Below are 27465 nucleotides of genomic sequence, written 5' to 3'. Positions count from 1 at the left end.
TATTCTATGTGTTAGGTCTAGCCCTAGAAGGTAGGCTAGTCCTCAGCATCCCCAAATGTTGAGTAGAGAAATTTGCAGTGAGGCTTTTTATAAAAACTAGGGGTGCCAGACTTGTATTCCTACTTGCTCACCTCCCCTGGAGAAAAGCCCTATAAACTCCCTGCCCAGACCAATCCTTGCTCATAGTAGGTGCTTTAGAGTTGTTGTTGTCCTTCATTCTTGAAGAGGACCAAGACATCAGAAAAATGTTGAATTGAATTGAATTACAAGCTCACAATCTCCTCATTCTATAACCCCTTTCCTTGGACTGAGCTGCAGCTACCCAGAAGGTACACGTGCTAGTCTGCACCCAGATTACCACTGTTGTTTGTGCTCAGAGGGGCCCGACTGGCATCTGGAAATTTGTTGGCATTCCTTCTTGGTCAAAAAATTATAGACTATTAGAGCTTGAAGGGACTTTGAAGAGTACCTAGTACAACCTACCATTTCACAGAGAGAAAGACTGGGGCCCAGAGAAGGGAGGTGAGACTTCCCATATTCTTTCCATAAGTTGGGACTGAGCCAGGTCTGGAACCCAAAGCTAAGCCAGGTCTAGAACTCAAGCTGGTGAATGACCTGCACGGAAGGTATGCTTCTTGTGTGTTGTTCATTCATCGTGTCACCATCTGACCTGGGTGTGACATTTTCTCTACTCCTTTACTTGGCTTCACTGTAAAGTATTATGGAGAGGATGACATCCCGTGATCATTCAGAGGATGGAATTTGGGGTGCAAGGTGTGGTGTAAACACAAAGTGGGAGACAGTGTTTCAAGCATCATCTATTGATTGCCCCAGAGGAATTCCACCAGCTCACCGCTAATATCCAGCATACAGTTTATTGGCATAAGTTCTCTGAGGGAGGGGCTGGAGGACTTAGTTGATTAAAATTTTAACATTTTCATCAAGAAACCCTATCCACCCCCCCCCCCAACTCTCATCGCCACTATCACCACCTCCACCAGCACCATCCCCTCAAGAAGGTGTTCTCCATTCCAGGGAGTCAGGGTGGGCAAAGAAGAAACAGCACAGGCCAAACCAGCAGGCACATGATACATTATAATGAAGCAAGCAACCACCTGGGAGCCATCTTTGCTAAGGGCAAAACAATAACAAACAAGAGAAAGGTTACAACACAGACTGATACAGATGAACTAGGACTGTCGTGGCTGTTTTGGAAGGGAGGGAGGGAGAATTTTCCCTTTCTGTTTTCTCAGAAAACATGCAAAGAAAGGATTCACAAACAACTCTGTTTACAAAAATAGCCATAACTTCCCTTTCCCTTTTCAAAGATGGCTACCCTGCTGTCCATTCAATGACTCTGAGGGAACACTGCAGTATCTACTGGGGGGGGGGGGGGGGGGGGAACCAGGCGGGGGGGGGGGATTCAGGTTCACAAAGGGTGGTAGTCTTTCTTTATTGATGGGAATTAAAGTGCATATAACTGAAAGGCAAAGTCCAAGGCCTAGAAAAAGAAAGAAGGCCTGAGAGAGAGACTCAGAGATTCTGATGGCGGCAGAAGGGTATCCACCTAGAAAGGCCACTTGAGCTGCAGAAGGAGTGGGAGAGAAAAAAAAAATAAACAAGAGAGAGATAAAGGGAGAGGTGGAAGAGAAGGAGGAGGGGAGGAAGAAGAGAAATGCCAATTCAGACAGAAGTTAACAAGAGCTAATTTATTTCCCAGGTAGGAAGAGGATCACTAACTTAATGACAGGAGCATTAGTCTGAGGAAGAGAATTGTAACTCTTCAGTTACAAGCTTGGCCCAATGCACATTGGGTTCCCCATGAGAACAAAAATTATGTGTGTGTGTGTGTGTATGTGACTTCTCAGTACAGGGCAAGGGGGCAATGACTTCTCCAGGAGATGGATGCCTCACTACTTTGTAAGGGAGTATTATCTAGGGAACCCTCAATTTATCTTTTCAAACTGATAGGAAAGCTGAGGTACAGCATTCCTGGATATGAGGGATCTCCAAACCTAAGGGAATCAGTATGACTTTATTTGGCCCGTCCCACCCTCCCCTTGTTCTTGGGCTACATCCGGGACTCTAACTGTCTTCCACTCACCCACACAAGCCGTGCCATCCTCATTGGGCTCGTAGCCGCGGCTACACCTTTTGTTTGTTCGACATCGGTAGCTTCCGTAGGTGTTGATGCAGACTGGTTTGTCCCGGGGACACACAAATGGGAATTGGATACACTCGTCAGTGTCTGAAAAGGAAGAGAGGAACCACTCAGCAGACCAGATGCATGCTAGCTGAAGGAACCAGTGAATAAAAATTCTTCCCAGGCTGGGCACCTTCTCCCTGCCAATCATCCTAATGGAAAAACAATTCTGGAGTGTCGACTGCATGGAAGAACTCTACAGGGCATCCTAAGCTGCCAAGTTTCTATTGTAAGACCTTGGCAAACACTAGGAGCCTGAATGTTACTGTTGCCTTCTTCATTTTTACAAATGTCCCCCAGCTACCAACTACAGCCATGGCATGTCCACTACTCCATACTGTAATCCCATCTCAGAGTGGCCTTGACTCCCCATCTCATCACCCAACTGCCCTGTGGTTACCTTGCAAGGTGTCCCATCGGGCATATGGCCAATGCTTCCTTATAATGCCCAGCCCAGACTCCTAGCACCTGAAACAATGCCTGCCATGATAAATGCTTAAATGCTTACTGAGTTGTATGCACTGAATTCTGTTCACCATAGTCAGGCTGCTTCTGGTTAGAGGCAGAAGACCTGGTCTCAAATTGCAGCTCTGCTACCTACCACTGGTGTGACCCTTGGCCTCTCTGGGACTTGCTTTCTTCAATTATAAATTGAGGGACCTAGAGTAAATGATCTCTAAGGTCCCTTCCAGCTCAAAATCTATGAGAATCCACATGACCAGCTGGGTGAAGGTGGGTCATTTCCAGTGCATGATGGTGACACCAGACTCTACAAACTATTGGACCAGATTATGATATCCACAACCCCCCTTTCTAATTCCTTTTCACATAGCCTTTCTGTAGTGATCTCTCCTCCCTGCTCCTGAAAGTTTTTCAAAGCACGTGGCCCAGACCCTTCCTTTACATTTGACTTTTGTTGTTGTTCAATTGTGTCTGACTCTCCATGACCCTACTGGGCTTTTCTCGGCAAAGATACTGGAGTAGTTTGCCATTTCCTTCTCCAGCTTATTTTACAGATAAGGAAACTGAGGCAAACAGAATTAAGTGACTTTCCCAGGGTCCCACATCTAGTGAATCTCCCTTGTAACATAGTCATTTAAAATGTAGATGCTGTCCTCTACCTCCCACCATTAAATTATAAACGTGTTGAGAAAAAGGTCTGTTCCATATAAATTTTTGTATCCCCACATTAGACTTAAAAACTTTTGCTTGGTTTGAACCTGAATGCCAAGATATGTTTCAGTTAGGGCATCAATTCGTTCTTTCTATCATGGATTTGTCTTTCCTCTAACATCACATTCCTCAAGTTCCTTCCACCCGTTCACTCTTGAACTCCTGGACGGGGCCTTATGTTTTATTTCCCCAAAATAAATACCTGCTCCATGGTCACTCCCTTCCCCCAATCCTCTGACCCATGGGCCCTGTTAGCAACTCACCCATGCACCGTCCGTTGTCTTGCTGGGAGAATCCTTGGCCGCACTGCATGGTGGGAGGAAGTGGAGACACCAGTGAGCCTCGATGTCCCTGTCCCAGGCCCTCTCTGGTCGCAGCACTAAAGCAGCTGCCATCCACACCCCAGATCAAGTGGAAGCTGAGCTCAGGTCCAGTGCCTGAAGGCAGCCTCTTCCCTCCTTCCCAGGTCTTTTGCTCCCTTGTACTTAGACCAAAAGGGATTCAGGAATCCAACTGCTGATACCTCAAGTTCCTGCTCTGTCCCCTTCTCCATAGTGGAATCTATGAGTCAGAATTAGGAAACCCAACTTTTAGGTTTTCCTCTTCCTCCTTTGGCCACCCCCCAGCCTGTGGTGCTGGGGAGACCTGAAGGAGGCATTCGCAAGGCTACTACCTCACAGCTGCAGCTCAGAGGCCAAGAGGGTCAGAACTCCTGCCTTCATAGCCAAGGAAGGAGCTGCCAGGAGTCCTACATTTTGCCAAGAAGTTTCGTCTCGTTTCTGAAGGTCACAAGAGGTCCCTGCTAGGAAAGCTTGCTCATTCTGGGGATAGGATAGCTTGGATACAAGAACTGAGTATCTACTTTAGCTGTGGGCCCATTAATGGGCCCACAGTCTCTGGATTCCCTTCTATGGGGCTGTGAGTAGTGCCTTCTAGGGAAGGTGAGACCATAGTGGGGCCTAGACCCTCTGCCCACCTCCAGTGTCGCTGGTTTGAGCGGCCCATCTTCCTCTTGGGGATAGGGGATCTCCAGCACAGAGTTAGTCTCGTTGCTGGCTACCCCTCGGCTCACCACCCTACCGTCCGGCCACGTCACCTCCATGCTGCTGGCCTCGTCCTGTCCTGTGGAGTGTGAGAGGACAGACAGAGCAGAGGAGAGAAACACAAGATTCATTTCCTGCCCCAAATCGTTCTGCCAGACAATTGTTATGGAGAAGATACTAAGGGAATAGCAACCAGATCCTATCTATTTTTTAAGAATACAGAATGAAATATCGATCATTCACAAGCATGTATTAAGCACCTACTCTGTGCCAGGCACTGTGATAGGCACCAAAAATACAAAGACAAAAATAAGAATACCTGACTTCAAGGAGTTTATATTTGATCCAGGATCTTAGGTTTATAGACTTCGAGCCGGAAGGGCCTCAGAGGCATGTAGTCCAAACTTCCTGAAGCTGAGGTCCGGAGAAAGGTAGAGATTTACCCCAAAGTCGCGTGGGTAGTAAGTGGCTAAGTCAGTATTCAAATCCAGCACTGTTTGCTAGGACTTTGTTGCCTCTCTGAGGCCTAGAGACTGGGGACTTAGGAATTCCATTGTGGCTTGTATGATGGAAGCTGGTATGGCAAGTGGCACCTTGTTCGTAGGAGAATCCACCAAGCTGAAGGCATTTATTAAGTGCCTGTTATGTCCTAGGGCCCAGGGGTGGAGAACCAAGGATTTGTTCTGTAAAATTTGGATTCAGTCAAAAGGCCACACTTAAGGACCTAGAAGGCCACATGTGGCCTCCAGGCCGCAGGTTCCCCGCACCAGGACAGAATAAACACACAGCGTTTGGGGACAGGCATAATGAGTCCATTTAGCATGACATCCTGAAGAAAGTACTGGACCTGGAGACAGAAGACCTGGGTTCGAATCCAGCTTAGCCACTTCCTAGCCACTTGAACCTGAGCAAGTTCCTGGGCCTCTCTAAGTCTCTTTTTTCATTTATAAAATGGGATAGTAATATGTGTGCTGCTTACCTCACTGAGATGTCATAAGGAAAGCATCTGAGCACCCGAAGTGCTAAAGAAATGGGAGTTATTATTATTATTAAGGATTCCTCAGTCAGATTATAAGTGCCAAATCTAACAGCTAGCATTTATATAACCTCTAAGATTTGCAAAGCACTTTACATTGATCATCTATCTCACTCGATCCTCACAACAACCTGTGAGTTATTATACCCATTTTACAGATGAGGAGCTGAGAGAGATTAGATTTGCTTAGGGGCACACAGTTAGTAATTTCCTTGAGGTAGATTCAGACTTCGTCTTCTGACCCTAAGTCCTGAAGTTCATTCACTTTATCCACAGAACTTTATGCCTCATTTAGTCTCATATTACCTCGTGTGTCTGTAGGTTCAAATCTCTTGGATTTAAAACCCAACCTTGCACTCAGGAACAGAACCACGCTTAAGAAAAAGAACTCATGGGGCTGGAAGGATGGGGTTATAATTAATATACCCTCTTAGGGCAGCCTCAAGAACCTTGGGAGCCTGGGCTAAAGGGTGAAAGCTGGGGATACTCCACAGTCAATATGAATTGACTGGGACATCTGCCATGGTTATGTAGTGACTTCTAGGTCAGCTGGTCCCCTAATAAGTGAGAGAAATTATCTTTCTGTTATATTAATAACCAGTTATTAAATTAGTATGTAAGCTTTTTCTCCTCTGTTTCTTCATTGAAGCCTAGATGTTGTGGAAGGTCAGCCTCTGAAGCACATGGCTGATTGGGATGAACCCTAATCCTTGGGGAACATGCTCTTCCATCTTGGGCTGGACCTCACCCAACTAGGATATCTTACTTCTGTTACTGTAAACAGAATCCAGTTCTTACCCTGAAGGAAATGAGCCCCTGTCCAAGTACCCCTCCATTAGAGTTTAGGGTGACCCTACTCATGAAGGAGAAAACCAACCAGGGTGGCATGAATAGAGATGAATTCCTGTATCCAGATTACTGGAGACAGCTAAGGCACATGATCAAGCCAGGTTCTCAGCAGGAGGAGCTGAAGACTTCTAGCCCATCTCCTCATTAGATGTCGTACCAATCAGGGTTGATTTTTACTTGTCAGGGGCATTCCTTTTCATAAAGGTATTTAAGATACCTCCACTGGGGGTCTTTGGCTGCTGAGAGAAATCACTGACCATCAGTTTATTGATTATTAGCTAGCTTAAATATTACATTGATCACTAATTACCCAGAAACTCTGTCTCTTGGGTTTTTTCCTTCGTGAGAGAAGACTGGGACATTTTGTCCCTTGCTCAGAGAACCCAAACGATGCTGCATAGGCAACTATTCTCTTTTACATCAGCATCTGTGTCAGTTAAGAAGTCAAAGACACCACAAGATCACCCAAGGAGCCCTTTAGTGAAAGGACAGTTTGAAAGACAATATCATATTGCCCATGTTTTATTGTGAACTCAGTAATCTTCCAAGGGTTACCTGCTCTGGCCCCTCACATTCAGATTCAGCACCTTTCCACTGCAACTGGAGGGGAAACCTTTGTTATCTGAGAAGCAACATTCAGAGTCAGGAAGAGAGTTGGGCTTAGAGTCAGGAGATCTCAGTCTGAATCTTGGCTGGGACACACACTGGTTGTGTGAACTTAGACAAGATTTGGTGGAGGAAGCTCTGAACTTGAAAGTAGGAGAGAATTACATTCAGGAGAAGCCTGGGATCCTGCCTCAGGGACTTACTAGTTGGGTGACCATGGGCAAGTCACTCAACGCCTCTGAGACTCAGTTTCCTCATCTGTCAAATGGTGATCAATCAAACAATCAACACGCATTTATTAAGCACCAGGGCCTGGGTTGAGAGTATTTTCAGGATCTCCTTGTATAGTGTAAAGGATGGGTAGAAAGGAGTCAGTTTCTTTCCGTCTCCCTTAGCCTCCCACCAGGATACAGGTAGTGCCATGTTTCCTAGGCTGCAAGGTTAGGATAGGAGTGGGTCAGCATGGCTGGAGTCTAGGGTACCAGGATGTGAATTATAGCAGGGGCAAAGTAGTTACTGGAGCACTGGGCAGGGCAGCAGTGGCAGAGGGCAGCTGTGGTCTACTACCTTCTCTGGGGATATTGGTTCTGATGAGGCCAAAGGGGCAGTGTCATATAGTGGAAAGAGTCTTAGGCACTAGGGGTGGAGCATAAAGGGAAGATGAGAAAAGGCCTTCAGCAGCAGCATTGGGAATTGGAGTTATCTTGGAGGAAACGAGGAGATGAGGTGAGTAGGGAGATCTTTCCATAAACGGGAGACAGACTGTGTGAATACATGGGGTCAGGAGGTGGAGGTTGGGGTCACTGGGATCACAGACTATATAAAAAAGGAGGAGGGAGTAAAATAGAGAAGGACTGGAACTGTAGGAAGGGGCCTTGTTCTGAAGGGTTTTGAAAATGAAACATAGCATTTTATATTTGATCCTGGAGTTAACAGGAAGTCCCTGGAGATGACTGAACTGGGGGAGGCGTGCTCCCATCCTGGCTTAGTTCCTTCCTGCCAGGTGACCTGAAGTTATAGTCCCTTTACCTCTCTGGGTCTTGGTTTCCTCCTCCATATTCAATTCAAGGAGCATTTATTAAGCACCTAATGGGTGTCAGGTTCCATGCTAGGCACCGGCCATACACAAAAGCCCAGAGTCCCTGCTCTCAAGAAGCTTCCATTCTATAGCATGTATACAGATAAGTAGGTACACGATAGAAATGAAATAAACCCAAAATAATTTCACTGAGGTTGGGGAATGATAGGATGGGACCAGATGGCCCAGAGTGCTAAATCCCCATGATTCTAGGATTGGATGAGGCCACGTCAGAGCTGCCACCAGGGTAAGGAAGAGTCCCCAGGGGACTAAGATAGAGGCTCCGCCACCCAGATTTCCCTGAACGCAGTCTTCAGTACAGGGCTCAGCGCGGGCCTTTCCTGCTGCTGGCAGCAAGTGAAGACTGCTCACCTTGATATTAAGCAGAGAGGACAGGGGAGATCAGGAGCAGCCCTGAGCAGTCTCAGGCAGTTACAAAGGACAAAGGCAATTGAGACAAACAGGATTGCTCTTTTCAGAAGAATTTGAAACAAAACAGATGGTGGGAATATAGTTGGTGGAATATTTTTGCACTTTAATAAAGTCATTTTTATAGGGGGGGGGTCCAACTGAATTTTCTTTTCTCAAATGAGTTCCAACAGCTTAGATACTAACCCTGTCTTATTTTCAAAAAAAAAAAAATGAGCTGAAAGCCTGGACAAAAAGGGGCCTTTTGTGTTGACATCTCTAGGGCAGAGAAGGCTTTCTTATGGATTGGTGGGGGCAGGGAAATGATTTGCGTTTATTTTACGTGTTGGGTAACAAATAGCCACCCGCCTCCACACAGCAAGGGACAGTCAGCAACCGAAGCTTAGGAGTTAAAACAACCATACAGAATATAGAATAAGCGGTATTCTCCATAGTGTGTATGTGTGTGTGTGTGTGTGTGTGTGTGTGTGTGAGAGAGAGAGAGAGAGAGAGAGAGAGAGAGAAGGAAGGAGGGAGGGAGAGAGAGAGGTAAAGAGAGACAGAGAAGGAGGGAGGGAGAGAGAGTGAAAGGGAAAGAGAAAGAGAGAGAGAGAGAGAGAGAGAGAGAGAGAGAGAGAGAGAGAGAGAGAGAGAGAGAGAGAATTCTTCACAAGCTGTAAGCAGAAAGCTAATAGATCTGTGATTGGCACTGACCCCAGGAGCATCCTGACATGGCTAGAAATGAGGGCAGAGGTGAAAAACCAATGAGATCAAACAGACTGAATATTGCGAATGAACACACGGGAGAAATAAATCCCAAATCCAGAGTCTAAGGCAGGCAGAAGTCCCAGAAAGACTGGAGGGGACAGTGATGTACAGAAGCAAAAGGAGATGGACAGGCTTGTTAGAGAGAGGTTATTGTCCTTCAGAATCCTCCTCTCAAAAGAGGTGCTCCCAAGACCCCTGTTCCCTGCCCCCAAGTATTCTAGGGTTGGAGTATCACATCCAGTTAGATTTAGTCCTGGAGAAGCCAGTTGGGGTGCCCTAAGGGACTAGATGCCTTCAAAATGAAGGATGAATTAGAGTCCAGAGGGGAAAGGCAGAAAGAAGGCTGGGGGACTTCTGAAGAACGACTAAACTCACTAAATCAACAAAGCTGTGCACAAAGATGAGGAGCCATGGATATAATGTGGCTTAGAGTCCTCAAAGATGTGAACCCCATGAGGGGAATTCTTAGACAAGCTGCAGCACACAGAGAGAACAGTGACAGGATTCAAGTCACAGAAGGGTCACAGAGATGACCAACATAGAAACATACAGATACATATGCAAAATGCACATTCATGGACAGCGTAACAGCCTCACACAACAGCATTCTACTCAGGTTTACATATGCAGAATGCATGGACACATCCAGCATGCTCACCATACAATCTGTACATATTTATAACATGCATAAAAATAACACACATAGTACAATGCACATGTGAACGCATGCACAAAACACAACTACACAATACAGTTGCATACATGTTCCTTTACACACTCATTGTGCTTCAACGAGACAACAGGTTTTGAAATAATTTCTGAGGATGGGAAGAGCAGGAGAGGACAGGGTACTAATCACTCAAGATTTCAAACATCAGACTCAGTCTAACAGTCAGATGGCTGGAGGGTGGTTCCCTGAAGCTGCCCTGGGAGGGCCTGGAGAACCATCTCCATTTCCACTTTGAGAGATTCCAAATTTTCTCCATAAATTGTAGCCACTCCTTCCTCCTTCCTCCCCCATCCTTGCCATTCCTTCCTCATCGCAGCATTCTTTCCTGATACTGAACAAATGTCTGGAAATCACAATTTTCTCTACTGCCAGGCCTGGGTTCCCCCATTTTTGCCTTGGCTGGTCCTGTATTTTCTATTTACCTCCTTTTCAATGTAGGCATTTTTCATTCAGAGGCAAAACTAGGAATTGGGGCAGTAGGGGAAAATTCAGTTGAGCCAGGGTGTTTGTGTTTGTGTGTGTGTGCACACACTCATGCATGCGTGCGAGTGTGCCTCTGTGGGGGTGATGGTTGGGAGGGGAAAGGCAGATGTCTAAAGTACTTGTAAAGACTGGAGACAGGGGTCATGGGAGTTGAGAAGGCTGAGGAACTGTGAGACAGAGCATTCAAAGGAGGCAGGAATTTGGGGAGAAATAAGATGGTGTGTAAAGTTTGGAGTTTCCTGGGGACAATGAGTGACCTGGAGGTCTTTTAGATGCAAACATGATATGAAGGCTCTGGCTAGGACAGAATGACCTTTAAAGGAGAGGGGTTGCTGAGTGATGGAGGCAGAGGGAGGGTCTGAAAGTGGCAGTGGGGAGCAAGGATTATATCAGCCTCTCCTTCTGACCTTGTGTGCCAGGGGGTGTGAGAGAAGAAACAGCCAGCTGGTGTAAAGGGGTAGCCAAGAGATGAGGTGTTTTCAGGAGAGAGTTAGGCTTCAGGGAGTTCCAGGAGATGTCAAAGATTTGGGAGGAAGAGATCTAAGATCCTAAATTGAGAGATGTAGGGGACCTTGGAAGTCACCCAGCCTAACGATCTTACTTTACAGATGACGAAATTGAGGTGCGGAGAATGAAGTCCAGTGGTCCCATGGGTGGTGGCAGAGCCAGGGATCCAAACTCAGGTCCTTTGACTCTAAATCTATCTCTGTTTCCACTATGTTTCATTAAAGCCACTCTGTTTCCAATATAAAAGCGGATAAGACTGAATTCACTATGGGGGAAGGCAGCTGCTGGCATGGCCAGTGGTGAATCTTTTTGGCTACTAAACGCCACTGATGATCCTATACCAATATCGACCTGACTTAGGACTGTAGGCCAAGTGGCTGGTGGGGATAGGGGTGGTGAAGAAGAGGAAGGGTGCTCGTTTCATCCTTCTCCAGCCAGAAGGTGCTGGGAGAGGAATTTGGCAGCCATAGGACCTGGAGGAATTGAGAACCCAGGGCAATGTGAAGGGGTGGGCCAGCTGGGTAGCTGGTAGTGGGAGGTGGGCAGGGGTGGGGAATGTTCCATCCAAGGAAAGGAATAACCCCGTACCACATCTGGGTGATATTGGTATGTAATTAATATCTGAAATCTTCTAAACAGGCTCTGCCCCAGTTGCTCCTGCAGCCCCTTTATTCAATTAGTAAATTCCTGTCCAGCACTTGCTTGTCTCACTCCTAACCTGGCTCCACTCTTGACCATCTGGAGCCTTCCCCACCCCCAGCTTTTCAGATCCCTTTTATATCCTCTCTCCCGTCATTAGAATCCTTGAGGGCAGGGATTGGTTTTGTATTCCCAATGCTTGCATACAGTAAGTGCTTAATAAATGTTCAATTTGTCTGTCTCCTGCTTTCATCCCTTCGGCCCATCACTCTTCCTTCCTTTCTTCCTTCCTATTTCCCCTCCTGATCCTTGCTTCTAGCCCTAAGCCGCATCTTCACTCTCCATCTCAACATCCGGTAATTCTGAACTCCAAATTCTCTCTCGGACAAAGGCCTAGAGATCCTGGCGTGGTGACATCTCACCATTTCTTTACCGCTTTTTGTCCTGTTTTTCCTCTTGCCTCTCCTAGCTTCTATTCTCTCTCCTCTTTTCTCTAGGTTTCCTCTCCTTTTCTCTCCCATCCCCATCTGTATCCCTGCCTTCAATGCTCCCCTTCTGTCCTATGAGAGTGTCTATGTCTCTATCAATCAGGAAGCCTCTGCTCCCTGCCTGCTCTGTGAAGGGAGTGCTCTGGGGATTTATGATGGGCCTCACAGCCTCTGGGAAGGACACCTTCTGCTATCTGTATTTGTGGGGACTGCTGTCTGCTAAGTTGGCTCAGGGAGCCTCACGGCTGCCAGGCCTGGAGCTGACCCGGAGGGTCCCCATTCCTAAAAAAAGGAACTCAGCCTCAGAGTGCCTATTCGGCCTAGCTCACCGAGATGGGCCCTGGTTTTTCTGAATCTAAGGAATGTGCTTGGCCTCAGGGCCCTTGTGTGCGGTGGGGGGAGAAGGGAGGAAGGTTAGGAAGGGGCAGTGTGGGTGGGGAGGAAGCATCAGTTCCTGGGCCAGGAATGCACCCTTTGATTCTTCTTAGCATCTCCTGAATTGTCCCTGCCTCAAGTCTCTCCCCACTTCAATCCTTCCTCAGCTTCCACAGCGATTCCTCTCAAGCACAAAAGACCTGATTGTGCACTTTGGGGCTCCATGAACATCCTTTGGATCTTCCCAAGCGGGTCCTTGCTGCTTTTCCTGCTTCCTTGGGCTTTACAATCTTCCATTTACTCTGTGATCCAGGTACATAAATGCCTCATTGCTGCTCCTGGCTGCATTTGTATTAATTGTGCCCCAGGCCTGGAATGCTCTGCCCCCTCGAGCCTCGGACTTTCTGTGAAGGCCTTCCCTCACCCCGCTCCCCCCATCAGCCAGTGCCTAACCATCCCATGCTATCTTCTGTTTCCTCCTGATATCTTAAACAGATCTATTGATTAGACAGTGTCCATCCCGTTTAAATGGAAGATCGCCTTGAAGGAGCAGGAGCATGTTTTTGTCTTTCTTTGTATCCCCAGGGCTTAGGAAAATGCCTATATCTATATCCATAACTATATATGAACCTGGTATATAATGAGTGCTTAATAAAGGCTTAACTGGCTGAGCTCACAGAACTAGGGGGGACTGCATGACTGAGGGGAAGGAACCCTTCAGCTTCTCTTTTGTACCAAACTACCTCCAGTTTAAGGAAGAATACAGTGAATGAATGATTGGCAATCGATAATAATAATTTGTTGACAACATTGACATTATTTTGATAACAATTGATAATTGGTTGATGATAATAATAGCATATATGATAATACTGTATATACTGTACTGTATTTACAAAATACTTTATGTACATTATCATATTTGAGCCTTTGAACAACTCCATGAGGGAGTCACTCCCACATGATAAACTCCATTTTACAGATGAGCAAATTAGGGCTCAGAGAAGTCAAATGACTTGCCCTAGGTCACAGCAAGTAAAGGGTTAAGCCAGGACTTGAACCCAGATCTTTTGACTGCAATTTTAGTACTCTTTCCATTGCATCACACTGTCTCTCAATCTTCTCTGCAGAGACTGGGGAAGGAGGTAGGAGGGGTGCCAAAAGGCCCTTTTAAACAGGCACATAAAGCAAGAACCAACTGGAGTCAGGAGACCTGGGTTCAAATCCCGCCTCAGATATGTGTCACATGTGTGATTTTGAGCAAGTCACTCACCCTCTCTGGGCCTCAGTTTCCCTATATGTAAAATGAGGAGGTCGGATGAAGTGACCTCTGGAGTCCCTTCTGGCTTTAGATCTGTGATCTTTAGTATGGATTGTGGCTTAGGTGGGTCAACCAGCCACTGATGTGGCATCCTCCACATCTTCCTGAGCCACGTGGAAGTCCCTAGTCAGCAAGGGAATGTGAAAAATGATAGCAGCACAGTTCTGGCGAGGGTAGAGCAGAGCCAAGAGATATCTGGGTGATGACAGAAGGAACAGCTGTAAGAAAATCTAGCTGGCACATCTAAGCCCCAGGAAGCGCTCCCATTTATATATAGCTGCTCTAGGGGTTACAACAACCTTGTGAGGCAAGTGCTATTGTGCTTATCATCCCCATTTTGCAGCTTGAGAAACTGAGGTTCAGAGAGGCAGATTTCAGGTGGATGTAAAGAAATATTTTTCTAAGACTCCAGGCTGTCCAGAAGTGGGATGAATTGACTTAAGAGGCCTTTCTCACTGGAGGTTCTGAAATTGAAATTGGATGACTGCTTGTCAATGACAGAGGAATTTTTTATACCTGGCACAACCACTACAAACCACAGCTAGAGAAACTACAGTATGAAATGCATCTTCCGTTGGGAGCGTGGGGTGTGGTGGGAGATAGACCAGTGGGAGAAATGCAGTGCTAGGGGTGGTGATCACAATAGCACCATCCGGTAGCTCCTATTTTAACTAATTATTCTTGCTAAATAGATGCTATAAACTCTATTTTTCCACACTTCAGATGCGTTGTAAGTGCTGTCAGAACCCTCTAAATTCAATGTCTCGGGGCCAAGACCCCACTACCTTGTCTTAGTTACGGCTCTGGTCAGCATTCACAGTAAGTGCTTAATAAATGCTTTTTAATTAATGTTGTAGAGGTCATTGGGTATGAATTGGATTGCATTGCCTTTGAGGTCCTTTGTAACAGATCGTAGGGGTTAAATGACTTGCCAATGGTCACCCAGCTGGCAAGTGTAGCACAGATCTGGGATTGGAACCCAAGTTTCTCCTGACTCCAAATCTAAAGTACTTTGTACTCTACCACCTTGCTTTCCGTGACTTCTAGGCTGGTACACCAAGTGGCCTCCTCATCAGGAAAGTTTCCCCGCCTTCAGCCCTTTTTACTCTCCAGGCTATAACCCAGATCTCACTCAGTGTTATGCAAAGGTGGTTTGGACTCACCCAGGCCAAAGTGTGCCACGGGTTCCATCTCACACAGGTAGCCTGAGCCACCATCAATTATCCTCAGGTGAGCCCCGCTCTTCTTGGTGTAAAGCACCACCTTGGCCCCCCTCGCAAAGGCTCCGAACTGGGTCCGGGGCACCACACGAAGCCAGTTGTTTTTGAATCCCTGGGGTGAGGGTGGAGAGAAGAAAGCCCAGTAAGAGCCCTCACTCTGAGGAGTAAGACTAGTAGCAACCCGTGGACATAGCCACGGGGCCCTGGTATGGAGATCGAAGGGAGATGTAAGGAAAAAAGAGAAGGAAGAGTGAAACTGGGGAAAGAAGGAATAGGCAAAAGGAAAAATGGAACAGGGGAAGGATCTAGGAAAATAGAGAAGAGCAAAATGAGGATATGCTGGAAAGGAAGGGAAGGACAAAAGCAGAAAGCATGCCACAGCAAGAGGAGAAGTGGGAGGGATCCTAGGATCAAGTCTTTTTTTTTTTTTTTCAGAGTCTGAATGTATTGGGTTTTCCCCTTAAAGTCACAGGATTCCTCAAGCTGGTCCAGAGAGCATCATTAACTCTTTCTCTCACACTCATCCCAGAGTCCATGAGATCTCATCTGACATGGGCTCTGTTGGTCAGTCCCCTACTTACCTGGTTCCCCCGAAAGACAGACAGAGGCTGTGCCATGGACTCTCCATGGGACAGGATCAAGTCCAGCATTCCATCTCCATCAAAGTCTGTCACCACGCCCCCTGTAACAACACAGACTTAGCTCTTTGTCCAAGTTGAGGAGGCCAGAGCACAGAAAGATGGAGCCTGAAAACCCACCTCTTAAGCTCTAAAGACTGTACATAAAGGTAGGGCAAAAAAGTGGTTCCAGACAACTAGACTATATGAGTTCTTGCTGGTGATTCTTTTTGGGGATAAGGGTCCCTTTGAAATGGTTTGACATCTTACCCTTGTATCCTTCCTGATGAGGCTACTTAACCTCAACTTAACCTTAATTTAACCTTAACTTAATCTTCATTTGGGATTAACTCTGCCCCAGACCCTGGGACCAAGCTAATCCTGTGGGCCAGTGAGATAGAAGAACCCCATGAAGGCACAGCTCAGGCCTCAGTATCAAGCCAGCTTTGTTGTTGGCTCTGCTCTGATCTTGTACTTGATTTGTCCTACTTGGTCCTGGCCGTGGGGTGGGGATTTGTTGGATGTGAAATCTACCTGCCCCCCACTGCATTGATTGGCCTTTGGGTATAGAAGGGGGGCTGTCTGCGAACCATGCTAGCAGAATGGATGAGAGGTGTCAACAGAACCATAATTAAAACAAACCTCATAGCCCTAGTAAGAGAATGCCAGAGAGTCACCAATACTCATATGAGACAGAAATTTATCCATAGTTAACAAGTCACTAAAGGCTGTTGATTTTGGTAACCCCAACTCTTTGACCTTGTCTTGAATATCTTCCTGTGGTTGAGTTGTGAATCAACCGGTTTTCTTGCCTCTATGCTTTTCTCTCTCCAATTCCTCTTTCCCACAATCAAGGAAATCTTCCTAGTGAACTTCCCTGATACCCTTCCCATTTATTTGAAAATTCTCAATGGTTTCTCATTGCCTACTCAATTCAATATTAATTCTTGATACTGACATTCAGTGCCCCACATAATCTGGCTTCAACCTGCATCTCCAGCTCTCCCTCACAAGTGCTCCAGCTAAATCGAGCTATCCTATCCTCCAACTACTCATGCCTCCTTTACTCCGATTGTTCACCTGTCAAAGTCCTTTCCTTATTTTAAGATTCAACTCAGGTGCTCAACTCTTCCTTGTAGTCTTCCCTGAAACCTACTCCCTGGTTCTCCCGGTGGAAGTGAAGTCTCTCTCCTTAAACATTTTATAGACTTTTCTCTTGTAACATGGTTCCTCATGTCTTTCTTCTCTTTGATCATAAGTTTCTTTAGAGCAGTCTGTATTATATCTAGTTTTGTATTCCTACAGAGTGCCTTGCACATTGCAGGTGCATAATAAATGTTTGCTAAAGTGTACTGGTATTGCTGACCTGTAAAATGACCCTTTGTTGGCCCAAGCTAGAAGTCTCTTTTATCCATTGGTTGATTTCTAGGTTTCATTGTATTGACAAGTTGCTTAGCTGCCAAAATTATTTTCCTATCCATGGCACCCTATCTCCAATTTAATAATCTCCAATGGCTCCCTATTACCTCCAGAATATAATATGCATAAATCCTCTCCTTGGTATTTAAAAGTACTTTATAACCTGGCCCCTGCCTACTTTTCCAGTCTTCTTACACTTTATTTTCCTCCATGAACTCTTAAGATCCAGCTATGTTGTGCAGTCTTTGTGACCCCATTTGGGGTTTTTCTTGGCAAAGATACAGGAGTGGTTTGCCATTTCCTTCTCCAGCTCATTTTACAGATGAGGAAACTGAGGCAAACAGGGTTAAATGACTTGCTCAGGGTCACACAGCTACTAAGTGTCTGAGGCCAGATTTGAACTCACAAAGATGAACTCACCTGATTCCAGGTCCAGCACTCTATTCACCACACCACCTTGCTGTCTTAAGATCCAGTTTACATGCTCATCACATGTGGTACTCCATCCATAATCCATGGTTATCACCCATGCCTGGGACGCTAGGTACCCTCATTTCTGACTCTTGGCTTCAAGTTTCAGCTCAAAGCTCGCCTTCTGCAGGAGACCTTTCCCATTCTTCCTTAATGTTAGTGACTTCTCTTTCAGACAACCTCCATGTTAGAGTGTATTTATCTGGTTTGTAAAGAGTTGTTTGCACATTGCCTTCTTCATTAGATTATAAGCTCCTGGAGGGCAGGAGCTGTTTTTGCTTTTCTTTGTATCGCTAGTGCTTAGCTGGCAGCTGGTGCTCAGTAGGTGTTTAATAAATGCTCCTTGACTGACTGATTGGCCTCTGCCCTTATGGTATGGTCAAATACCCTCCCAAAGTCACACAGGACGTAAGTGGCCAAGCCAGGATTTGAACCCAGTTTTCCTGACTCCACATTCCACTGCCCCACACTGAAACTGCCCCTGATCCTGGGAGGATAAAGGACGGGGCTGGATCACAACAGACAAGGGAGAAGCCTGATGTCAAGAACTAAGGTAGAGTTACCCTCTAGGCAAAACTGCTTAACTGTGTACTGGTTCATGAGCAGGCACTCTTGAATGAAGCCTATATAATCTAATACAAATATAATATATTTGTATTTTTAATATATGATAAGATAGAATGTATTTGTAATATAAATATAAATTTGTAATATAAATATAAATCGGTTTTGCTCTTTTCAACTTGCTCTCCTCTACTAAATGACCTCATACATTTATTTCTAAAACTAAAAATCAAACAAGCAAACAAAAAACCAAGCAAGGTCCTGCCCACCCACCACCTTCATTAACAGCTGCTGCTCGTCAAGCTGACTGGGGGAAGGAGCGAATGGCTATGGTGCTGCCTGGAAGCTAGAAATCCTTCTTGCAGCCAGGAGCTAAAGCCCACCTGGATCTGCCCAGGGGCCTGCTGGAGGTGAAATCCACCTGGCTGAGAACCAGGCTGTCACAGCCCCAACTAGCCTGAGGGTAGAGGAGGGAAAGGCTGCGCATTCAGGCACCATCCAGCCCCCCACCTTTCCCCTCCTAGATTCAGGGGCCCTTTCGTTGTGGGGCAGTGGAATATAGAGTCAGAAAAACTGGCTTCAAATACCACTTACCACCTATGTGACTTTGGACAGGTCACATAATCACTCAAAGCCTCAGTTTCCTCAATTGTAAAAGGATGTGATTGTACTAGATGGCCTTAAATTTCCCTTTCATCTCTAAATCTATGATCTTATGCTGTTGTCTCACCAAGTTTGAATTCTCTGTCTAGTTCCTGGAGCCCCAGTCCTCCCTGGTCTGGCTTGTTGAGCTATTTGTTCAGACCCAGTAATAACATCTGATAAGAGATGATATTTACACGGCCATTTATAGTTGGCAAAGCACTTTACAGGTAGTGTATTATTTGATCCTCACAACAAGGCTTTCAGGTAGGTCTCATCATTATTCCTATTCTACAGATGAGGAAATTAAGGGTCAGGGAGATGAAGGGATCGTCCAGGGTGACCCGGCTAAGTGAGCATCAGTGGTGGAATCTGACCTAGGACTCTCCTGATTCTAGGTCCAGTGGTCTTCCTACTCCACCACTGCCTAGGGATAGAGGGACTCAGAACTTGCAGAACCTCCCATGTAAGGAACAGAAGTGGGCCTGGAGTCTCTCCGCCATTTTCTGTTTTTTCCATCCTCCACAGAGGTGCCTCTGCACTGTCAATGACCATCAGTATAGAAAACTCCACCCTACCAACTCCTACCTCCTGCCCTGGAATCCTAGGAATGGGCAATCCCTTCTTCCTTCTTTCTGTACCATAGATGCCAAAGCTGCTTCAACACCCCTCCCCCACCCAGCCCCTTTTCCTTTGTGATCCTGACTAGGTGGGCCAAGGAGGGTAGGGGAGAGCCATACTTTGAGCTACACTTTACCATCCACCTTCATTTTGAGATGTGGACAGGGGTGAGCTAAGGGTGAACCAGGGAATGCCTGGATACTTTCTCACCTGTGCCCCGGCCCTCAGGCTCCAAGGCATCTCCAGGATTGAGCTCTTCGATGAGGGGGTCAGCATGCTCCCTGCGGATGACCCTGTGAGGAAAGAGAGAAAACAGCATCAAGGACTAGCCTCTGGAGCAGGGGTTCTTAACCTGTGGTCTGTGGATAGACAGGAAAGAAAATGGCACCCTTACTTTCAATAACTTTTGGGTTCTTTCCTTTGTAATCTTATGCATTTTTTATGCATTGAAAAAACATTATCCTAGGCTTCCTTGGATTGTTAAAAGGTGCCGTGACCCAAAAAGTTTGAGAACTGGAGGGTCCATAATTTCCATTTTGTTCATGTTAGTCAATGCTCCCTTTCTGCAACCAGTTACTCCCCTCATTCCTAATTTTTCATCAGGAAAAGTAAGAATCCCAGAGGCCTTGAAGGGACGAACCTCAGATATCATCTAGCAGCACCTCCTCATTTTACATTTGAGGAAACTGACTCCCAGAGAGGGAAATGACCCGCTCAGGGTCCCACAGTGAATTTGGGGCAGAGCAATGCTTTGGCTTCTTCTAGGAACTGCCAGGACCAGAGCACAAACATTCATCCTTGTACCCCGTGAACAGCAGGTATTAATGCTGAATATTTACTGAGAACCACGGTGTTCTTGGCACTGCCTGGAATGCCCACACAGCACACCTCAGCTCTGCTTTGCCTCCATACTGTGGCCTTTCTTACTCCTCTCTTTTGATGGATTTTCATTTATTTTTGCACATGTTGCTTTTCCCTTTTCATAATGGATGGTTTGTAGACTGCCTGGGGAAAGACAGCTGATTGACAGTGAAGACTGAGGGGGAGAGACGTCCTTAAGTGACCCAAGGGATTGTAGGGAGTTCTTCCCTTCCCTTACAGAGGGATGGAGGAGGGAAGTGACTTCCTTAATGGCACATTCATAATGAAGCCACATAAATAGAAAGCACCCAACCCTATACTCTTTACACAGGGGTGTCCCTCTCCCGTTCCCTTACTATATTTAGGGGGCCAAGCTGTGACAGCTGTCCACACAATTTTTCTTTCTCTTCTCTTCCCCCTAGTCTTTCCCTCTCTATGATTACTGACCCAGATTCTCGGCACCCGATGTATACAGCAAATATGGAGGAGGACAGAAAGCAGTGGATGGGCCACCAGAAACCTGCCCCTGGGTCATATTTGGAGGATACTGCTGAATTTGATCCAGAAAGTAACTGAGAGCCCCTGGAAGGCTCCGATGGGGCCAAAAAAGGTTTCCTGGATTCATTTGGTGCCATTAGCATTTTTAACGAAGATTAGAGAGGAAGGGGACTAGCACTGGCTGGGTCCCTTGAGCTTCTGAGTTTTCTGTTGGAATATCTGTATCTGTGATGAAGGGAATGTGTTTTTGTGTGTCTGCGTCTCTATTCACGTAATGTGTATTTGGCCAAGGGTCCATGTTGAGCCTGCACATATGAGAGCTGTGCATGTAATTTGAGAAAGTGCGACAATACCATATCTGTGTTTGTGTTTGCTTGCCAGGGACATATCTGGACTAGCTATGTACACAATGCTAGAATCTTTAACACACCTAATTCCTTCATGGATGTTTGTACTCTGACCAGTCTGTCACCTGTGTCCTGAATACATTTCTGTTCCTCTCTTAGACTATAATTATAGTCTAAGAGCCCTCAAAAAGTAACCTTCAAATATGCAGATAAGGAGGACTGACCCTCAGTGTTGCCTGGAGCATGCAGGGTCTGGAGGACCAAGGAGAGTGGACCAGTGCCTTGGTGGATGGGGGAAGAGGGCTCTGTCCAGTGAAAGGGGCAGGTGAGAAGACCAGGCAGTGTGGTGCTGGAAGGGGTTAAAACTGCCACAGGCAGCCAGCTGTGTAGTGGCCCCAGCTGTTAGACCCTCTCATATTCAACAGTGTGTGCTCAGGACCCAACCATCTGCCACAGGGACCGTGGGCACAGCCGCTTACCAGGCAACTGTCTCCCAGGCCACAGCTAGGGGCAAAGCCTCCAGGACTGCAGTAAACACTCACCCACGTGGGCAGCCATGTGCTTAACCTGTTCCCTGCCAGCCCCCGAGCCAGCCTGATGCCCTTCAACCTTCCCTATGGTCAAGGAAGTGGTATCTGGGCATTTGATTGGGACTGGTGCTTGCTGCTAGGTGGGGGAGGGCAGAGTTTGTGTGGGAGAAGGAGAAAGGCAGAGGTTCATGAAAAGAATAGTAAAAGAACTTGAGTTCTGGGGCCAGAGAGAAACAAATGAGATCTACCTCTCCCTGCTCAGGGGCCCCTGGCAAGTGACACTTTATTAGCCAGAGAAGAAAAGCACGTCTCTGTTAACGAGCAATTGATCTTCTGCAATTAATCTGGAAGTCGTGAATAAGCTTTTTGCAAGGCACCTAATTAGTAAATCTGGTGCCTTCAGGGGGTGATTACATCCAGTCAGGATTGATGCTTTGTTAATAATTATATTTTAAAACACGCTTAGTCATAGCTCTCGCCTTTTATTAATAGTAGTTGGCCATGCTCCTGGGCTAGGCAGTTGGGGGCTCAGAGGAGCAGAGTCAGGGATCTGGGAAATTTCCAGAACCTACAGACCCTGGCCTCTCCATTCCTGGTCTTTTCCCTTTTCCTTAGCCGAGTGAGCCCCATGAGCTTGTCTGGTCAGGGTTCAGGGCAATCTGGAGCTCCATTAGCCTACTAAGTAGCAGGTAGGTCAGGCTTCTTGGTACCCAGGGGCAGTAGGGCTGATTCTCAGGACTGTAGAAACACATCTCATTTTCTGCTTTTCCCATAGGAAACACTCACCCTCCTCTCTCACCGTGATACAGAAATGCTTACAATCTTCCTCCAGCATCCACCTTCTCAACCATTAAATCTTCTAAACCATTAAAGTCCTTCCTGCCTCCAGCATGTGGATGCCGGCATTCTGCCCTATTTGTCCAGGCTGCACTTACATAGCCCTTCAGGGTTTGCAGTTATCTCATTATAACAACTCTCAGAGGCAGGCACTATTGTCATCCCCATTTCAGAGATGGGAAAACTGAGGCAGAGAGAACTTAGGTGACTCGCCCAAGGGTAACAGAGGTTGTAAGTGTCTGAGGCAGGATTTCAAGTCTAGTCTATCTACCATACTACCCAGCTTCTTTGGCAGAAGCTGTGGCTTCATACCTAAGGTCCCTGCCTTGACTGGTTCCTGAACATTCATTTTTCTCTTTTAGGACCAAAGACCAAGGAACCAGAAGGTTCTAAATATCTCACCACAGGGTTACAGATCCCCAGCTGGAGGGGACCTCAGAGGTCGTCTAGTACGACCTCCCTTATTATTATTATTTTTTAGATTTGTTTCGTTTTTGGAGGCAATCCAGGTTAAGTGACTTGCCCAGGGTCACACAGCTAGTGAGTGTCTAAGGCCACATTTGAACTCGGGTCCTCCTGACTCCAGGGCTGGTGCTCTATCTATAGTGCTGTCTAGCTGCCCCACAATTTCCTTATTTTACAGATGAGGAAACTGAGACCCAGGATGGTTAAGTTATTTACCCAAGGTCACATATGAACTCAGGTCCTCAGATTCCAGATTCAGCGTTCTTTCTGCTATGCAGTACCATGCCATTTCCCCATTACAAGACCTTCTGTCTCTCATCCATTCTTTGAAACGCTTACATCTCTTCTGAGTCCTATCTCTTCTACCTAGCCTGGCATCCAGCTCATGCATCCAGCTCACTGATTGGCCCTTCTGTTCCCTGATGCCCCTGCAGGGGTGCAGGGTGGGAGGCCAGATGCCCCAGGGAAGGGCCTACCTGAAGAGACGGTTGGCAGAAGAGCCTCGATAGGCAATGTTGTTGAAGAAAACCTCCAGCTCTTGGTCATTATCAAAGTCAGCAGCAATGACCGTGCGGACTGGGGATGGCATAGAGAACTTGGGAGTGGCGATGTCCTGGACAGACAGAGAGAGGTCAGGAGAAGCAGGAGATCCTCCTGCTAGGGAGGACCCTTCAATCTGCCCTTTCCCACCCCACCCAGGGCAATCAATCAATCAATCAATCAAGAAAGATTTACCAATAGCCCACTTTGGGGAAGGCATTGGACAACAAGAGACCAGGGTATACACTCCAAACAGTAGGCACTTGCTAAATATTTGTTGAATTGAAGGAAATAAGATAGTCCTGACCCAGAATACTTTCTCTTATTTTACTACCAGCAGTAGCCTGGGCATGGCCACCATGTGGTGGACCTGGAGAGGCTCAGATTTGCTCTCAGGATGTTGTAGATCGTAGGATGACCAGCTGGAAAGGATCTTAGAAAGTATTTAGTCTAATTGTCCCCATTTTACAGATGAATACACTGAAGGCAGAGAGATGAAGTCACTTGCTTATGGTCATGTGGATAACAAGTGACAGGTGGTCTCATTATAAATCCAGGGCTCTCTCCGCCATGCCATGACACCTTCTCATGCTGTTAGCTTGTCAACAGAACAAAGCATTCTGCTCCTCTCCTCCCTGTACAGTCTTATGTCTCTCTTGCTCTTCTCCCTCCCTCTCTCCTTTTTTCTGCTCCCCAGTTTACTTTCCCCCTTGTCCATGTCTTGGGGCTGTTAGTAGCACTTAGAGGCAAGTACTGCTTAACTCTGCTGGTGGTGCTCAGGACCACAGATGCTGACGATCTTATGTTTTGGATGATTTGGGGGATGGGGACGCCTGGCTCTTTCTAACAAGTTCCCTCTTTCGTCTGGCTCTGTATCCAACCCCCACACATAGGTTTAAAAGGGATCTGCTCCCATTTTCTCCCTTCCCCTGCATCACCAGGGATAAGTTTCTCCCCTCTAGCTGAGGGTTTTAAGCCTCTACAAGTATACGTGCGTGGGACCTGATGACTTCAGCTCTTCTCTTTGCTGCCTTAATTAGATAATGTTAATTATTGTGAATAATTAACAATATACATAACTAACTTATTATTAATAACAAAAATGAATCATTATTATTGTTATTGATAATACTACCAACATTTGTATAATGAGTCTAAGTTTGCAAAGTGCTTTCCTCACAATAACCTAGTAAAACAGTGAAATAACACCAACATTATTATTTCCATTTTAATAACAATAGCTTTTAAAAATAGTAATTATTACTTATACTAATTTATATAGCACATACTATGCTAGGCACTGTGCTGAATGCTTTACAACTATTACCACCTTTGGTATCCCCATTTTACAGAAGAGGAAACTGAAGCAAACAGAGGTTTAGTGACTTGCCCAGGATCACACAGCTAGTACATGACTGGGGTTGCATTTGACCTCAGGTCTTCCTGACTCCAGGCCCAGCACTCTATCCATTTTGATACCTAGCTGCCCATTTTACAGATAAGAAAGATGAGACTCAGAGACATTAATTTAGTTGCCCAAGGTCATACAGGGAATGAGTGTCTGAGCTGAGATTCAAACCTAGGTCCCATGACTCCAAGTTCAGTGTTTTTTTCATCCTACCGCTGCTGTGTTATTCCCTGAGGTTCACTGTGCTCAGAAATGTCTTTTTGGGTGGGTAGACAGATGAAAGAATGCCAGCCCATGACCAGGTTGGGATAGACCCAGATCCAGAATAACTGGGTGGGACCCCTCTAAGCTGGCTGAGTCTTTATACCACTGAAGAAAGGGACACTTAACCCCAGAGAGGAATTTTTCCTTTGGGGATAAGAGGAAAGTTTGGGTTCCATGACCCTTCAGTTTGGGAGTGAGGGCCCTTCGGCCTGTTGCCTTGGAGGACTCCCAGCCTCACAACATGGCTCATTGGAGCTGAGCTCCAAACACTCCCTTTGTGCCCTCTGGCAGTCCTACGGTGTCCCTCTTGCCATTCCCCAGGCTCTTGCTCCACTGGTCTCTCAGATGACTGTTGTAATGAGCCAGTGGCTGATGAGGCTGGCAAGCCGCCCACTTCGGAGAGACCAGCCCCCTGTTATGGGAGGCCAGAGAAAGAGGTCACTCCCCATGAGCCTGGTAATGAGGCTGATTTAAAGGTATGCTTCATCCAGCCAGGAGTAGGCTATGAGAATCCACGGGAGCCTGGGGAAGCATAGGAGGCAGCTAGCTATATCCGTCTTGTTTCTCCTCATCTCCTCGTTTCTGCCTTCTCCCTTGGGCTGCCTGGGTCTCCCTCTGCACTGGTGCCTCATTCCTAGAACTTGGAAATTCAATATCTTATTGTTACTCTTCATGCACTCTATAATCCAGCCAAATTCCCACCTCCACACCTTTGCACAGGCTGCCCTCATGCCTGGAAGACAGTTCTACTTCTTAAAATTCCTAGCTTTGCTCAGGGACCGCCTCCAGGTACCCCCTGAAATGATTTTGTATTTACTTTGTATTTATTCATAGGTGTGCATGTTTCCCCCAATAGAACATAAGTTCATGGAGAAGGGGATTTCATTTTTGTCCTTGAATCCCCAGGGGTCTAGGACCACTGGGTTTAGGTATCTGCCCCACTGCTGCACCCTCCAAAAGCCTGGGTTTTACAACCAACCCTGTTGCATGTTTACCGTCTGCCCTGCATGCAGCTGAACCTTCCGCTATGTGCTGGCTTCTCTTATTCGAATATGAGCCTCTTGAAAGCTAGGGCCATCTTGCCTTTCTTTTTGTATCCCCAGCACTCAGTACATCTCTTTGTACATAGTAATTGACTAATAAATGCTTTCCCATTCATTCATAGTAGGCACTGAATAAATGCTCATTGGATAAATAAAAGAAATGAGTCTAAGAAACTCCAGCTGTTCTTACAGCTCCCAGAGAGCATTGGCTTTCCTTCTAACTATGAATCCAGAAGGGGCCAATATCCTGTGCTGTCAGACTGCAGGCATGGTCCAGGGAAGGCAAATGTGACTGTCCAGGGTCTTCTCCAGTGAACTCTAGGAACTTTGCTGAGAAGCTTCTCTGTCTCCACCCTGTCCTGGCAAGGAGTCAGAGGCAAAGGCAGATGACCAGACTTCAGGATAAATGCTTTTGGCCCTAGGTTTGGGGAACCTGAAAGGGTCCACTGCACCCTGAAAGGAACAACCCTTTTCTTACTGTTGGTGGGAAGCATCTGTCATTGTCCTTCAATGTTTAAAGCATTTTTGATGCTGGGAAATTATGATAATAGGATTATGGAAAGTCATAGAATTAGGAAGTCCTAGAATCTCAGAACTGAGACCAGAGACCACAAAGACCATGAAATTCAACCTGTACCTGAATGGGAATCACTTATAGAACATCGGTGAGAAGAGCTGGTCTAGCCTCCCCTTGAAGATGTCCAATGACGAGGAAGCTGAGTACTTCTGAAAGCAGGCCATTTGACTTTGGGATTGCTTTACTTGTTACCAAAGGTTTTCCTCTGTCAAGCCTAAATTGGCCTCTCTGCAGCTACCAGCTAAAACTCTTAGTTCTGCCCCCAGGGACAAAGCAGGGCAATCTACTCCTTCCATGTAACATCCCTGACCTCTTCCATAGGACAGCCCCTTGCTATGACTCCTGAGGGATGAGTTGTCAAAGAGAATATAGGGATGTGGGAAGGAAAGATGGTAACTTGAGTTGAGAAAGGTTTGATCTGTCATAGGACAGGTTGGTCATCTCTGTCCTGCTAATGGGCTGAGAACTATGGGCAGGAATGAAGGAGAAGGTCCAGCAGGAGCCTGGGCTTTGAAACCCATAAAGAGAACGGGCTATTCCTGATGAGAGGGAGCTAACATGAGGGAGGTAGACTCCCAAGATGATGGTGGCTGCCGTCGGACTCAAAAAGATCTTAGAATTTAGAGGTCAAAGGGATATTAGAGATTACAGACCATGGCTGCTTTGAACAAAAGATGAAGAACATATGGTAACACTTCCATGGTCTAGGGCTATGGAGCCCTTCCAGGGGAGAGTGAAGCGAGGTGACTTCAGGGCCCATGCAGGGTGGTGTGAAGCTCACTCAGAAAAGGAGCCAGCCTGACCTTGGCAGTAGGGCTGGTGGAGATGGTACGC

At 46.5% G+C, this 27465-nt stretch overlaps 1 protein-coding gene across 3 annotated transcripts in view; it reads right to left on the bottom strand.

Annotated features, from left to right (window-relative positions):
* Positions 1-863: 863 nt before the first annotated feature.
* CRTAC1 (cartilage acidic protein 1) overlaps positions 864-27465 on the bottom strand; it is a 182958-nt gene continuing 156356 nt past the window's right edge. Inside the window, exons 8-15 of one of the 3 annotated variants that reach the window (XM_027857066.1) lie at positions 23276-23412; positions 19472-19554; positions 15509-15609; positions 14871-15039; positions 4353-4498; positions 3640-3682; positions 2105-2248; positions 864-1126 (exon numbers count right to left, since the gene is read on the bottom strand). In XM_027857066.1, the coding sequence (XP_027712867.1) occupies positions 951-1126; positions 2105-2248; positions 3640-3682; positions 4353-4498; positions 14871-15039; positions 15509-15609; positions 19472-19554; positions 23276-23412 (999 nt within the window). In that variant the 3' untranslated portion in view covers positions 864-950. Of the gene's footprint in view, positions 1132-2104; positions 2249-3639; positions 3683-4352; positions 4499-14870; positions 15040-15508; positions 15610-19471; positions 19555-23275; positions 23413-27465 lie in introns of all 3 variants that reach the window. The other 2 variants (XM_027857072.1, XM_027857080.1) reach the window with 2 other exon arrangements.

This window comes from Vombatus ursinus, unplaced genomic scaffold, assembly GCF_900497805.2.
Source record: "Vombatus ursinus unplaced genomic scaffold, bare-nosed wombat genome assembly UNPS02000749.1, whole genome shotgun sequence".
NCBI classification, from domain to species: domain Eukaryota; kingdom Metazoa; phylum Chordata; class Mammalia; order Diprotodontia; family Vombatidae; genus Vombatus; species Vombatus ursinus.
Note: the sequence above shows the minus strand (reverse complement) of the source record. Positions and strands in the feature narration are given on the sequence as shown.